Raw genomic sequence first — 16,873 nt, forward strand, 5'->3', positions numbered from 1 at the left:
TTACATTCCCTCACTTAGTTTGGTTATCTGGCCTCATTATTTTAATTATTTTCATGGAAGAAAACTGTTTTCAGAAAAATGAATATTTTACTTCAGATAAAATGTTTTCAAAAGCATAGAAGTTTTTAAGAACTGCAGCTTCACATAGATGTAGTGAATTTAAATGTGGATTGGGGCTTGAGCTTCAGATTGCCTGACAGTACTTGCTAGTTTTGACCACCAATCACTAGAATTTGCTGTATTACTTTGATTCATTTATTTTGGTTAGTAACTGTGGAACTTGAGTATTTTTCTGTATTTAGAAAACAACTTGAAGATGGAAGGGTGTTTTAAAATTGTAACCAGAAATTAAGTCACTTTTTTTACCAGTGGGAAAAGTCTTGGATTGCAGCTTCATGTTCATAGCATCACAGGGAATTAAAACAGGCTTTCATAGTATAGGGTCTGTATTCATAAATCAAAGCTGTTTACTCATACACAACATTTTCATCAAAGTTACGTAAAAACAACTTCACCTTACCAGGCTTTGATGCTCATCCTGAATTGTGATGTCAAAAAATGGAATGAAACTGAATTTCATCAGACTTGACCCATTGCTGTTTGTAATTCTACAGCATAAACCAGATCAGCCCTAGCAGATTCCTGGGTTTGACTCTTTCACTTGGATAAATTAAAACACCTACCAGTTAAAGTGGAGCTCTTTCTTAAAGTGAAGCTGCATTAAAATTTTTTGATGGTTATGGGTAACTTTTAGTAAGTAAGTACCTTTTTGCAACATTTTAGTAAGTATGTAACTTTCAGACAGGAAAACTGGTCTATGAAAATTTGCAGAATGCGATTTGCAGAATGCGATTAGAGATAAGAAGCATCTCTGTGCTGTAGGAGTTTGAATCAGTAGGTGAAAATTATAAGAGTTTAGCCAGAATGCCATGGATAGGATTTTGGGAGCTCTTTCAGTTGCTCTAGGAAAGTCTGAGTTACCTTCTAGAAGGTGTCTTTTTCTCTGCTTGCATGCTTCTATTGGCATGTCCCACCCTTGTTGCCTGGTTGACACAGAATTTAGATGTGATAGAGCTGTGGATGTGTCGTTGCTACTTTTAGCAGTGGAAAAATGTGGATCTTTTAGTTCCTTGGAATTATGTTCTTTTAGCAAGATGTTGCAAATTCTGTCCCTTGCTCTCCCAGTTGTTTTGTTTGATGACTATATAGCTCTGTCACTGTTTGGAAAAGTTGTACTTTACCACCTTTGTAATTTTCTTCAGTTTCAGCGCAGATTTTGCTGAATGCCAGTTTTTATGTAGAGGAGCACTATACTTATTTATTCCTGTACCTAAATTCAGATAAGTCCAGAATATTACCTTTTGATTATAAATAGGTCGGTTATGTGTTTTCAGTCTGTATAATTCAACTTACCATTTGTTTTGCTGTATTAGTGTATATCTTAACATGTTTTCCTGAAGTGTGATTAAAGAGTTTTAAAATTCATGTGAACGCTTTACCCATTTAAATGTTTTGCTTCACAGTCTACATATTTACTTGTAGTTATTCCTTCAATATTCAGAAACATGCACATGTAAGGTGACAACTAAGAGGGTAGTTGATATCATAAAGTGGATGGTGGTTAAAATTTACTGTGTGATTAAAGGTAGAATATTTTTGCTATTTGCTTTTAAACCTGGGCATCTTCTTTAATTTTACAACTTTGAGAACCTTCTTCTTCACTGCATTGAAATACATTAATACGATGATATTTGGCAGAAATAATCAAATAAAGGTATTATAATCCAGTTAACAGAAACTGTTCTCAAATGCTTTCTTCACTGATGTTCACACTTCTAATTTGGCACTAACTCATTTCTCTGATGCCACTTTATATTGGTAAAATCAATATTGGTAATTTAACTAACAGTTGATATATTTAGTTGTTTTAAAACTGCCTAAACCAATGTAGTCCGATATAATTTTCTGTAAAAAACCATTATGGTTTATCTTAACAGTATCCCTCATCTATTGGGAACTGTTGCTGTCTTCTTATTTTACCTAACTTGTTTAGACACTTTTGGCAGGTACTGTGCAGATTACTTAATAAACTAAATCCTGTAATTCAGTAATCTTCAAGATTTTCAGTATGTTCAGGTAATAATTGATTTTATGTCTTGGCTTAATGTAGTTTTTTTCCACTCCTGTCATTTATAATTGGCTGTCCAATGATAAGCTTTTTGCCTTTTGAGCTCTAACTGGGATTTTCTTTTTCTAACCCTTCCTACCGCAAATCAAACAAAAACCTCACCTCAAAACAAATACTATGATCCCAAACTACAAAACTGTCTGCGCTGATTTTAATAGAAATTTAAAATTGCTGATGTGTGTGCTTTATGCACTAACAAATACTGGATGTTTGACCATCATTCTGCTTCTGGTTTTTTCCATGGCACCAAATTAGACTTTATTATTAAGGGTTCTAGATAAATAAAACAGATAATTAAAGCAGCAGTTACCTTCACAAAGAAACTGAACATACAGATCTGTATGAAATAGAGGCAGGGATGACTTTTCTAGTAGGAATCATTTTTACTCCTTTAATTTGAAATTGCTAGTTAGTTTGAGACAAAATTGCTGAAGTCGTGGGAGAACAGTCTGCAGCTGTGGCAAAGCTTTCTCGGTGTCAAGTCTGTTCTCCGACTTGTAATGTAATGCTTATGGAAAGCCTTTTGCAAAATGTTGTATGAATTTGTAGACCAGTTGCTCATATGGAAAGTTTGCTTCTAACACTTCAGACATAAGCTAAAAAACACATCTAAATTTGTTCATGCAGACCAGCTTCCAGTATTCTTTGTTCTCTTCAGCAAGCTGTATGTACTTAAAAATACTCCCTGTACTAGTAGGCCTGTCTAGAAGGTATTTTCTACCAAATAAATCCCTTCTCATTTGAAATAAACATTTAATTTATTGTTTTTTAAACAGACACCAAATCCCTCTGCAAGTGAGTTTATTCCTAAAGGAGGATCAACCTCCAGGCTGAGTAATGTATCCCAGTCAAGTATGTCTGCCTTCTCTCAAGCCTTGTTCTCCCACCCCTCCATGGGAAATCCTGCTACTGCTGGGTTAGCACCAGGTAAGTTGAGAGTAATGGTTTCTAGTACAGTGGTTTATTTTGTCAAACATAACCCTATATATACAGTTATCAGATTTATTTGGTGTAAATGTAGCTGCCTCCTACTTCAGCTCTTAATTTTAAGGCAATCATTAAAAAGCAGGGGAACTTTGTATTTATATTCCAGTAGTATGGAAATCACACTGTAGGCTGTGAAATCTGCTCAGCCACAGCAGCATTGAAATTAACAACTTAATCTGCTCTTTCTGGGGGAAAGGGTTGCTGAGTTATCACATACTGTGTCCTAAGTGTTTCTTGCCAGAGCAGTACCTGAAGAGGATTTAAGCTAACCATAGTCTAGAAATGCATTTTAGTCTACAATGCATATGATCTTGGTTTATTACACACGGTTTATTACACACCAATGTGTTCTTTTTATATGTCTCTAGACTGTGTGATGTAGAAGTATTTTTTCATTATTAATGAGTGCATATGAGGACTTAAAAATCTGAATTAAAAAAACAATGTAGAAGACAAGCTAATTCTATAATACTGTGCCTTCCAAAATAGTGTTCATTTTTATTGTATCTGTCACATGTAATCTCACTTTTAAGACTTCTAATTTATAGTTATTTCCCAAGTTTAAAACTCTTACTGAAATGTGTACCATGAAGTCAATGTAATTGTGTGACAGATTTTTTTTTACACATTTAAAAAGTTCAAGCCCTTTATGCGTCTTTTAGTCTTCTGATCTTAAGATGTTAATTTAATTCTAATAATTTCATTTAAATAAAATGAAAATATTTTTAGAATATAGCCATCAGCAAATCTGGATATTCACACTGCAGATTCTTTAATGAGTTTCTGTATGTACTTAAACATCCAGCAGTTTCTTGTGGCTACCGAGAGGCATTAGGTAATTGCCAAAAGGCGGATGGACAAATGCTATAAATTATTTTTTTAAACATCTATTGGCAATTACCATTTAATAAAATGAACTTCAGTCTTTCTTGATGCCAGTGTCAATGTGAAAGAAGCCAGCATTTAGCTTGCATGTAAAAACATAGCAGAGCAGGCTAGGACAGTGATTGATACTTCTGCTGACCAAATGAACATGTTGTGGTACTGTGTCTGCTTGATCCTATATTGTTCTGTACCGTCTTATTGGAAAACTGTTGTGTTTATATGCCTCTCAGCCTTGTCACCTGGATTGAAAAGTGTATAAAGGATTAAATAGAATACAGTAAAATGATCTACTTTTGGAAAGTGTCCAGTGGGGTCTCAGAGGGATCCTTCACAGTCCAATTTCTTTACTATCTGTAAGTAATACTTGAAAGGATAAGTAACACTGATGAACGAAGTTCGCACAACAATTTCAGGTCCTGGAAATAAATATAGCTACCAATGCTGCATACTTTCTAGCCTCAAATATTATTGTTTGTTTATGGACAAGAGGGATGGGGGAGTGTTTGTAAGAGGTAACTCCAGGCAGAGTTGGCTTGTTTCCCTGTATAACTAAAATGAAAATACAGTTCAAAGTAGGGTCCTTGGCTGGATTCTCTGAATTTTTCTAGAAGCATTTCTTCTCTCACTGAGTGCAGAATTCTCTGAACCTGTGTCCTATGTAAATACTGCTCAGACATTTCTTTTTATTTAAATGTCAACATTAAAGCTGTCAACAGGATCCATCCACAAAAATTCCTGTTACCTCAAGGTCAGCTAGGAGGTGCTCTTTCTAAAAAATTAAGCTCTTCAATAAGAATGCAGTATCTTTGTGTGGGGAAACTTTACCACTCAGATCATACTGGGTAACAGAGTAAAAAAATACTGAAATACATTCTGAAGTTGTCATGAAAAAATGGTTAAGATATGTTAGGTTTCAATAAGTGAAAACAAATTCATATAAAAGCCATGTAAAGAGTTTGTAAAAATTTTCTTTTGAATAAAGATAAGCCTCCTTCTAGTTAAAGGGTGCTTACTCGCCAGTAGAAGAATTTTGCAGATTTAAGTATTTATGTGAGATTAAGATTGCTTATTGTAATTTACAGGGTACTGGAGATAATCAAATTTCATGAGAAATAAGGAAATGTAGTAGAATTATTTAAGACTTCCATAGTTTTATTCACCCATAACAAAGTAGGTAAATTATGAAAACAGTCCTTTGATTTCCTTCTTGATAATGAAAAAATGTAAGTTCTTTCACATATCTAATTTCTGAGATTTCCCTAAAGGTAGGTGCAAATCAAAACCACTTTTGACGTCTAGTATTACTTGTCCTTGGAAAATATTTGTTCTGCCTGTATTGTCAACAGTGTTGCAGAAATACTGAAAAATATGACAGGGGAAACCTAAAATACTTTAGTGGGTAACTTGCTGGATCCATGCCTGGCATATTGATTAGGATGTGGCATGTAAGAAGGTTACTCCTACATTCACATGTTTACTTATGTAAGTGCTTTCTAGGGTAATCTCAACACAGAGTCGTGTTCATCTTGGTGGCCTTTAATAGAGTATGGAAATAGAGTGATATGAAGTGCAACTTAGACAAGTGGTGGGAGAAAATTGTTTCACTGAAGAGTTGTAAACAGATCTCGTTTATCATTTCCAAACTCTTTTTCTGTAATCTCACCTCAATACTGCCTTATTGCTCCTCCCTTTCCTTGCTAGCAAACACACCCTGTTTGTCATTTGTGTGGGAGATCTAGTAAGAAGTTGAAGTTGACAATAGCACTTTTGCTTACAAGCTTATCTTACCCAGTCCTGTGTAGCTGTATTAGAGTATTAATGTCATTAAAATATTCAACACAGTGTATGAAAGAAATTCATGAATGTCATTTAAAAAAGACATCAATGTTGTGTTGAACTTGAGAGAACAGATGTATAGCCCCTAGTAGGGAAAAATGTCTAGGTTATACCTAAAGAATGATGCCTTTGTCACTGATGAAAGTGGCAGTAAATTGCTGCTTCTTTTATATTTGGTCCAAGTCAGATTCTGGGCTTATGCAGAATGTAGGAGATCCCATTTCTGCTGACAGTCTGAACCTGCAGGCTTAGGAGCCAGGAGTGCAAAGGTGTTGTGCTCATGTCCTGCTGACACATCTCCGTTGTGGTGAGCTGCAGGATTGTAGTGCTCAGAGCCCACAGCCCCAGCTGGAGATGGAGCACTTTCAGCTATAGTGCTGAAGGTTTGTGTGGCTGAAGGTCCCAAGAGCTTGTTCCAGCCTCCTGGATAAAATATGGTGCAGAGGAAGTTCTGCAGCCATTCCAGAATAATGAAAGAACAGAAGGTGGCAAAGAGACTCTAAAATTATCTTATTTTCCCAATTGAAACTGAAGAGAAAGAATTGATGATACAAATTGTTTAGGGAATGAAGAAGATTTAATTAACTTGAAAATACAAAGCTACAATGCTAATGACCTGGTGGAAAGCTTACAATAAAAAGAAATAGTTAATGAATTTAAGGATGCTACTTTAAGTTCTTGAAATAATCTGCTATTATAATTTACTTTGCTTTGTCATTCTTCAAAATTTACCTGGTAGTCTGTGGTATCTCTAAAGTACAGAACATTAAAGTGATAAATTGTTAAATGTTAAATTTTTCACCTTTGAATGTGTTACAAGCATTAGAGACATAGGGATATGGTTGTAAACTAGTGAATTTGTAGGCAAAACTTGAAGGTTTTTTTAAACCTTTAATATTGTAGCCTGGCGGATTTGCATACACCTGAGCTTAATGAAATCCTGCTTCACTAAGTTATGAATTCTCATGAAATCAAAAAGTTGTAGATACTGAGTCATTAAGAAATCATGCTTAATGCCTTTTTATCCTGATTATCTGTGTGAATTATCAGATTCAAAATACACCCTAGCTTTTAATTCAAATATATTGTGTGCTACAAAGCTTTATTAGAAACATTAATCTCATAAAATGTCTTTGGGCATTGTCTCAAATGCGTGTCCAAGTCTGCCATTTCCCCTTCCTCAGTCACAATGAAACTTCAAAAACAAAAAACAAGGCAATAAATGAAAATATGAGAATAAAGAGGGATATGTAGGTATGATCTCTCTCTTTACAGAGTAAGAAGGCATCAGGAGCTGCAGGTGTGTGTAGGTAGCCTGCACATTCACTGTGAATGTTGGGAAAAGATCTTCAAATCCCATAACCATCTCCATGTTGGTGGTTATGGAGACATGTCAACATGTCAGACATGTCAACACCATGACAGCTACGTACCGTGACACCTCTTTTTAGATAGAAAAGTGAAAGAAGCACTTTCCCCTTGCAGTTCATCTATTAAGATTGTATTTGACTTCTTCATGAAGTATATTCCCCAAGACAAGGAATGGAGAGGGACAATTTGAAACAGGCTTTTTGATGTCTGTCATAGTATTCCTGTTGGCATTTGAATTTTAATGTACGGGAATCTTGAACCCTCTCATAGGGAAATCTTAATATTATTTGTCAAGATCACTGATAGGAGCGAGATATATATACATGTGTATATATGTATGTGTGTATATATATATATATTTAAAAAATCATAAATAGGTTTTTGAAAGCTCATTTTTTGTTAGCCCCTTAAGTGAATAGACATTTATATAAACTGCTATTAAAACCAGCCTAATTCTTTGAGGTCTGGTTCTGTTTTTACTATTTTATGTTTAGTAGCATCTTTTTCCTTGAGGGTGAGTCAGTAGGAATATATTATCACTTGTTAATAAAACTAATTTTCTTTTATTTTTCTCTAATTCCATTTGTTATGATTAAATATTAGTATGCTTTTTATTTATTGAAATACTAATGAAGTTAGTGGTGGTATCTGCTTGAGTTTGTGCAGTTTATTAGTTGCTTGAAGTACCTAAATATGCATAGTTGCACTGTATTAAGTGTTTTTCTTTCTCTTTTTTTTTTTGTTGTTGTTATGCTGGGCTTTCCATAGTTATTTAGATTGTGCAGAATGTAGTGCAAGTCTCTCAGAAGAATCTGTCACCTTCAATATTTGTTGTCTCAACCTGTCCATACCCACCATGGCAGTAGGAGCAAAATTCTTAGCATGTGTAGTATGTTCTAGTAGACTAAAATCAGACTCTGGTCAAGCTTCTTTCATCTCCTGAACTCACTATGCATATTGGCAAATGAGGAAGCCATATGTTCTGCCTGCCAGATGATTTTCACTGAACTCTCAATGTCCTTTCTGAGGAGACCTAACTAGACTGAAAGGCCATCTGAAAGGATTTGTGTGATGCTGTGATCCTTTTCTTTCAATCTTGCATTAATACCTGTGCAAAGACATTAAGGATTTGTGTGTTTAACTGTTCTTTGGCAGGAATTAATTTTTTTGAAAAGTAAATGCTAAAGTGGAAATTGTTTGAAATTGTATCTGTAAAAATCACCAGAGATCTTCTTTTTTTCTGGGAAACTTGTAGTAGAAGGTCACAGTATAATTTTAGTGAGTTGCAAGTCTTCAGTTTTCTGTAAGATATTACTTACTGTCTTGTACCTATAGTGTTTATTTGAAAGCAGAGAGGTCTTCAGTTAATTGTCCATCAGTGTATATGAAGGCTGCTGAGTTCTTATTTCATGATCCCTACACTTGGCTGTTCTGTTGAGTTATTCTTAAAGCCATTTAGTCCTGTCTGGGTTGAGATGATGTGCTTGTGAGGACTCCAGTTCATACCACTATATTGGAATAGAGTGAGCAAGACATGTCAGTAACTTTCCATAGATGAAGAGAATTCTTAGTTATCATTAACTGTAGAGTTGCTTCAGTTTAATGGCCACTTTAGTCATCCTTCAGCTTTTAATACTAATACATTGTTTCATTTGAAATGGATCTTTCCCCAGTGGATTAAGAATGCATTTGTGTTTTAGACTTTTGTTAAAAACGTAATAATCTTTACAGAGCTGTTGAAATATTGAAGTATTAATCAGTCACTCAAGGTAACTTTTCCCTTAATGAAAATTTACTTTCTTTTGTAGCATAAATTGGTACTATCAAAATATGTAACATTTTAGTCATACAGTTAATTTCTAAACAGATTTTCAGGAGACTATGTTACCATTTAGCAGTGCCTATTCATTTTTTAAATTAGTACACTGATCAGCAATATTCTACAATATTGCTTATCTATATGATGTGTGTACACACATGTACATGCATTAATACAAAGAGAAGTTCTAGCCTAGAAAAGGGCAGACTTTTATCCTTCCATATTCTTATAATTTACAGTTTTATGAAAAGAATAAGTGGCTTAAAAGACACAATTAAAAAGAAAGGCATATGATTTTACCAGTTACATTTAAAAAATCTTGTTCATTTTGTTGGAACTACTCACTTTTGAGGAACAAAAGAGAATTGTGCTGAATTAATAAACATGGTTTTTGAGATGTCAAAGGAGTAAATGAGAGCAGCGAAATGAAAGGTTACAAATATGCTTTTAATATCATTAGGATAATATAGCTTCAAAGTAATTTTCCCAAGGTACTGCTTACTTGTTAATACTGAAGCTTATTTCCTTTTGTCTTTTGTTTTAAAAAAGAAAAAAATGAAATGTAGGAGGGATGAGATTACTTTAGGGACACGATACGAGTGTGAAATCACTCCTACACATTACTGATGATGCATTTTGAGAACTTTGCATGCTGTAACTCATGATTGAAGTTAAATAAACTAGTTTATGTAACTAAAAATGTGTATGTGAAGAAAATTCTTCTCGCTTTCATTAGTTGGATATTTGCTTGAATTGCTCTGGTTATTACAGTTTACGTAATTCATTTAATCAAATATCTGAGTAATAACTAACCATTCTTAATTAGAGAAGAATTCTCAGCTGTCAACAGAATGTTAAATATGAAAGCTGTGTATCTTCTATGCTTTCAAAGAAAATATTTAGTATGACTAATACAATTCTGACTGTATAGAAGAGAAAGTACATCCCAGTCTGAACTGAGCAATAATACCTTTCAAATATGTTTTCCTTGGTGTTAATCTGAACACCTGAATATGTCAGATCTTCTGCTAGTAAGTAACTCTGCAAGGAGATTTTTGAAGGGTTGTCTCTTCCTCAGCAGCACCCTGGAATGTCTATTTTACGCCTAATTTTTATAAGTAAGCAAATCTGAGAATTCTGCATGCGATAACTCTTGAAGTAATTAGACTGGTAACTAAAAAGTGTGTATGCAAAAATGTTGCCCTTATTTTTCTCATTGATGCACTTTGTTTAGAAGCAGAGTTTCTCAGGTGTCAGTGGAGTTGCCCCTGTAATGTTGAACGTGAACACCAGCCAATAAAAAAATTTCAAATAAATTTTAAAATTCCAAGAGGAATGTTTAATAGACTTAATATCATGAGATGTTACCTATTTTTACATATCAAATAGATTTTTTGGTGGATGACTTTTAAATATAATAATTACAGGAAAATAGGTAATTACTCCACTGAAGTTATTACCCGTAGCATATTGTGTATTATTAATACACTTATTTATGAGCTGTATTACTGGAGACATTTATAACTGTGGAATTCTAATAAAAGGTACATGCATAATTAGGTGAAGTGAGTTACAGCTAAGCAAACTCCATTGACTGCTCATGTAACTGTTAAGTAAACACTCATTTACAGAGTCATTTTTTTTAATCTTTTAGCAGTTTAATGAACTGTCCTTTAGACACATCATTATTTTGACTTGTCTTCCCTTTTCAGCTGCTTATGTTTTTCATTTCAGTTCTTTATGTGTATATTGTAATTTCCCAAGTGCTACTTCTCTGCAATAAGCAAAGATTTTGGGGAAAAGATATCTGTTCCATCATGCCTTTACTGTCTTATCTCTCAAGGATTTCTGTATCTATACGAAGAGTTAAGTGTCTCACCTGCTCAGAATGTTGTTGGTAGTAAAGGCTGCTTTTCTGAAATTGCTAAATTTTTTTGATGACAGATTTGATCTGGAATGTCTTCTTGTGTTTCTTTAAGGAATGTCACTGTCAGCAGGATCTTCTCCTCTTCATTCTCCCAAAATAACTCCTCATACATCTCCTGCTCCTCGGAGAAGAAGTCATACTCCTAACCCAGCAAACTATATGGTGCCTACTAGTGCCTCTGCGTCTGTCGCTAACGCTGTCTCTCAGCCTCCATCTACTGGCCAGGTGATCCAGAAGGAAACAGTGGGTGGAACAACATACTTCTACACTGATACAACTCCAGCACCTCTCACAGGCATGGTATGTTGGCTTTCAATACACAAAGGTCTGGAGTTTGTAAGTGCTGAATTGGTTAATACTACAGATGTTATTTTTAACACTATAAACTGCTTATTCTATATGAAGGTGAGGCCTTTTAGTTATTTTAGTTGTTTTCCAAAAATCACTGAAATATAAGGACCAGAGTAATTTTTATATATTTCTACAGCTGTGTAGAGCTTTCTGGGCTTTTAACACAGCAATAGCAAGAAAGCTGTTGTCTATATCTATATGGCCCAGTGGATACATACATAATGAGAAAACATCAAAAAGTCTAGATTTTTTTTGGATAGGTTAAATAGCTCTTATATTTACAGTGATGGGGAAAAGGCAGTTACAAAACTGTGAAAATAACTGTGTACGTACATATATACACATACACCTCCCTCTCCCTTGAAATCTTCAGAAGTGAATACCACATAAAAAAATTGTAGCATATCTGGCAATATATTTGTAACTTGTACTGTACATGAGGATTTCATAGTTTGAACAGGAAGAGTGAGAAAACTCTTCATTTACTTTATCCTTAAGGACTTTAAAAAGCTTCTTGAAATATTTTATTTTTAGGTTTTTCCAAACTACCACATCTACCATCCAGCTGCACCTCATGTTGCTTACATGCAGCCAAAAGCAAATGCACCTTCCTTCTTCATGGCAGATGAGCTCAGACAGGTAAGATGTTTGAGAGTTTAAAGGAAAATTTACTATCTTGGCAAAAAATAGAAAATTGTTAATGGTAGAACAGAAGTAGACACCTGCAATATGTGCAGTCAGTTTTCCCCGTGGAGAACTTGAAAAATCAAATCTTGTAATAGGTGGAGTCCAACAGAGGGTGGGGGTAAATTATAACATATATGAGTGCAATCTAATCTGTATGCCGTGATTTACTGTTCAGCTCAGTGCTATTACTGATGTGGTTTATTTTTGTAGCATTATTTTAAGCTGCAATACTGTTCAGTTTGAAAGTCTCCCACTGAAATGGAAGTATATGCAGGTGTTAGTTGAAGAGCTCTTCTCAGGGTTCATCATCTCAAGGCTGGTTGTGAGTGTTAGTAATTTCAGCTTTACTATAGTAGGTGCCTTTGTCAGTGCCAGCTATAGCAAATGTCTTCTGAAGCTACTTCAAGAATTTAGGTATTTTATCATTCAAATTTTCAAGCTATTGATCTTTGGACCCTCTCTGCCCTAGACACTTGCATTAATTCTCTATTTTTGTACAGGTAGCTAGTACTTTAAAGACAGTGTTTTCTTAAATTATCAAAAAGAAAAGAGCTGAATTATAATGTTCAAAGCTTAACTTAATTTTTCCTTCAGGAACTCATCAACAGACACTTAATAACTATGGCCCAGATTGATCAGGCTGATATTCCTGGTAAGTAATTTTTTCTCAAAACTCTAAACAGTGATAATGTTTTTCTGCAGCCACGTACATTCATCTGTATTAACAACCTCTTGCCAAAACTGCCACCTGTTTTTATTTTTTCATGGAGCTTTAATCATCAGCCTGGGCCATGGTTAACTAGGCAGTGTTTCAGAAATATGAATTATTCTTTCTGTCTTCTATTGTAGTTTTCTTCTGTTTTGAAACTCCTTAATGGTTAGGAATAGTTCAAATTGCTGAGAAAGGAAAAATCATTAAGGTAGGTAAGCCTTGTGAAGAACAGTTTTGTATTACTTTGTAGATTAGGGGCTTCTTTAAATGAAGGATATATTTTTCAAATGTTGTATGGAAACTAGCAAAGCAGTTTGTTTTGAAGTGACTTGGCTGGTATATCAGAGAAGGCTTTGTACAAGCTGTCAGGCAGAAGAACCATATACTATTCACTGTGATTTGGTTTTTGGGGAATTTATATTACTCAGCTTGATTTAAACAATTTTTGCTTGCAGTATCTTCTCAAATGTGTGCATAATATGATAATGATGCAGTTAAAAAAACCGCAGTTTAGTGTTTTAATCCAGATGAAGTGCGAGGGTAATCTCTTAATCTGATTTGCAAACCTTTACCACTTCTCTCTCCCTGTTTTATAAACCAATATATTAAAACACGTAAGACTGATGCTTGCTTTTTTTTTCTGATGAAAATGCAGTTCTTACTATGGTATGAAGTCTGCATGGAAATTGGTGCTTATTATTAAATCAGTATAGGAAAAACACCAAAGAAATATCATTCATAAGAGTGAATTTCTAAGGTAAATGAGAAAATGGCAGATGGAATGGAAATGGCATCTATTCTTTTGATTTTCCTTCGTGTAATACCTTTACTGAAGACAATTTTAGGTCAGTGGGATCACTTCTAGGAACCTACCAATATGTTGGTGTTAAAGCAAAAATAGTGAATTTTAACTTCACATGCACCTAAAAGATGGTGGAGATAATTTATATATTAGTGAAAGTCATTTTAATTTTCTCTACTACTCAGTAATTTTCTCAAAGTGAGCTGAGGCCTAACGTGTTTCCCTGTATAAACTGATTGTAGCAGTTCCTGCGGAAGTGGACAGCTACCACAGTCTCTTTCCTTTGGAACCACTGCCACCGCCCAATCGGATACAGAAAACGAGCAACTTTGGGTACATTACATCGTGCTATAAAGCTGTAAATAGTAAAGATGATCTGCCCTATTGCCTTCGGAGGATACATGGTGAGAAAAATTGAGTTGCCTCATAGGACTAGTATTCCAAAGCGCACCAGTCATATTTTAGTGTCTGGTTGCTTCTCAGCAGTTTCAGAGACTAAATGCAAAAGTAAAAATTTCTCATTCTAAACATTATACTTCAAACCATGGGTTTAATGTTTTCCCTAGGTTTCCGTCTTGTTAACACAAAGTGCATGGTATTGGTTGACATGTGGAAAAAGATTCAGCACTCAAATATCGTAACTTTGCGTGAAGTGTTTACCACTAAAGCTTTTGGAGAACATTGTAAGTTTTTCTTTTTTCTTTCCCACTGCCCCTCCCCCCCACTCCACCTAGCTGATGTGTCCATGCTTTTTTCACATACGCTTGAGTATCACCTGTTTCTATTTTTTAGCTCTAGTGTTTGCATATGATTTTCATGCTGGAGGAGAGACTATGATGAGCAGACACTTCAATGACCCTAGTGCAGATTCCTATTTCACAAAACGGAAATGGGGTAAGGAAACCACGCTATGATATAATACTTCTATACACTGTTTCAGCAGTAAACATCTGGTCACAAATAGTTGTTCAGCTTAATTTTTGGCTAATCAGTTCTGTCATGCCATCAGCTTATGAGAGAGTTCTTCTTCACCTCCTATTTGTATAATTTTTTAAAATTATCAAACAAGTATAAAATTGGTTTCAGCATGTAAGGGAATTACAACTCTTTGAAAGAAAAATAAGTTGGAACAAAACTGGGAGCCAGGAGCTCTGGTGTCCTTATTGCAGGTCTGTCACTAGGTAACACCTAACATTTAATGGCAATGGTTCCAAAATTCAAAAGATAAGCTGTGTCTATTTGATGCTTGCTGTTTAGGTGTCCTACCCTTTGGTTTTTTTCCTCACTATGTATTATGAGAAATACTTAGACAGTATTTTATTTGATGATTTCAAATGTGAAGAACTAGTTAAGACAAGAAATGGATTGAAAAATCCCTCTACCATATTCTTTTCAGACACCAACTTCACATCTTAGGTCTGATTTTTTTTTTTTTAATAATGTTTGTACATAGCTTCAATGGAGTCACTAAAACTACATCAACATTCTTAAATGAAATCAGTCATAGGATAGTATGTGGCTTAGCAAGTAGCCCAGTAGAGCTCATATGCTTGTGACTAAAGCCTTTTCCTCTCCAAAACAGTATGCTGTCAATCATTGTGTCTGTTAGGACCAGTTTGTAACCCCTGCAGTCTTACAAACTGCAGCCAGGTGTTTGCAACACAAACAGTGTCATGCTGAGAAAGAGAGGTGGTCACTGCTGAATGGAATCACAGAAAGACTTAAGGTAGAAAAATACCCTGCAGAGCTTTTTTGGACCAACTTCTTGCTTGATGCAGGATCAGCCCTGAAATTAGATCCACCACTAAAGATAACCAGAGGACTGTGACATGGACTGTTTGTTTGGTTTTTATTTTTAATTAGAGAAGATCTTCCCTAAATGTCTTGTCTTTAGGTTGCCAGTATATGAAGAGAAACAAATGCTAAGTTTTTTTTCTTTCTTGTGCCTTTTGAAATTAGAGCTTTTAGCTGTGAATTCAAACTGTTTCAAAGTTTGAGATCTAGAACTTCACTTGGCCATCTTTTACATCAGAATATAGTGGTTTGGTGGTGTGTGAATATGTTCAAAGGCTTGAAGAAAACGTTACATACATTCAGAGACTTGTGGATGCCTTATATACGCCATGATTCTCACTGACTTTGCACTGAGCTGACTATTATAAGTGGAGATGGAACTTGATTTCCACCACTGATTTTGGTGGTAATATCTCAGATGGAGGAAACCCCAGTTTGATGTGTCATATCCTGTGGCAAATCAGAGTGCAATTACAGATTCAATGAGCCTGATGTGAAACTAATTTGGTGAGATAAAACTGGAAGATCTACTGCTAGGTTAATGACTGTTACGTGCAGGACTAGACTCCTGAGCGTTTCCCAGTCATGGTTTTCAATTTCCATGTGAATCAGTCCTTGCTATGTTTTTGTATCTATCTAGAGAATCATAGTAGAATGATGTCTGTTCTAGATAAAATAATAGAAGTTACAATAAGATTCTTGGGAACACATTCTTTTGTCACACTGGAAAATAATTAGGTTACAGTCCTTTAAAGGGCAGTCATGTCTCATTAATCTATCAAAGTTCTTTAAAGGAAGATCCAGTAGATAAGACCTTGGAGTTTTCAATGATGTCCAGCAGAGTCTTTAAAAGAACCTAAGGAGTCATATGGCAGAGAAGGTTCTCAGTTAGGTTGATGCCTGGTTAGAATATTGGAAACAAAGAGTGAACAGTGAAGATCATAGACGGGTCTCACAAGACGATGTCCTGGGAGTTGTGTTTCTTAGCACATTCACTTGTTTGCTCTGAAGATAAATGGTCTGTCAAAGTTTGCTGGTAATACCAAATGATTTGGATTGTTAAAAACAAAGGCCAATTGTGATTGATTGCAGAAGGATCTTACAAGAGTGGAACTCCTACTGATAATATAGCAGGTGATGTAATGTAAACCAGTGTAATCAAAGGAAAAATGGAACTAGCTTTAAACATGAGGTGATGGCCTCTGTTTTGACTGTTGCCACTCAGTAATAGGTCTGGGAGCACAGTTAAGTAGATTGAAGAAAATACTGTCCTCTTGCAGAATTGCTGTAAATAGGAAATAAGTTGATGTAGCTTATTAAGAAAAGGGCAGTGAAATGGTAGACATTGTATTCAAGATGTGTGTGCCTGATAGACTCCTATCTGCAGCTGTGTTCCTCCTCATGGATTTTGAAGGGTGTAGAAGAGCAACAAAGAAGTTGAGATGAGGTGACAGGGATGATCAAAGGTGTGGAACAGCTGGATGAAGAACAGCAAAGTGGAATAATGATTTTCA

General features: G+C 35.1%; 1 protein-coding gene across 6 annotated transcripts in view; it reads left to right on the forward strand.

Annotated features, from left to right (window-relative positions):
* PAN3 (poly(A) specific ribonuclease subunit PAN3) overlaps positions 1–16,873 on the forward strand; it is a 79,940-nt gene that overhangs the window by 40,436 nt on the left and 22,631 nt on the right. For all 6 annotated transcript variants that reach the window (XR_005257078.1, XM_038138252.1, XM_038138223.1 and 3 more), the window contains 7 exons: positions 2,965–3,115; positions 11,066–11,313; positions 11,899–12,003; positions 12,646–12,703; positions 13,808–13,969; positions 14,132–14,248; positions 14,358–14,459. Coding sequence is in view for 5 of the 6 variants with exons in the window: in XM_038138252.1 (XP_037994180.1) it covers positions 2,965–3,115; positions 11,066–11,313; positions 11,899–12,003; positions 12,646–12,703; positions 13,808–13,969; positions 14,132–14,248; positions 14,358–14,459 (943 nt within the window). In the remaining variant the exon portion in view is untranslated. The remainder of the gene's footprint in view (positions 1–2,964; positions 3,116–11,065; positions 11,314–11,898; positions 12,004–12,645; positions 12,704–13,807; positions 13,970–14,131; positions 14,249–14,357; positions 14,460–16,873) is intronic.

Source organism: Motacilla alba, chromosome 1 (assembly GCF_015832195.1).
Source record: "Motacilla alba alba isolate MOTALB_02 chromosome 1, Motacilla_alba_V1.0_pri, whole genome shotgun sequence".
Taxonomy (NCBI): domain Eukaryota; kingdom Metazoa; phylum Chordata; class Aves; order Passeriformes; family Motacillidae; genus Motacilla; species Motacilla alba.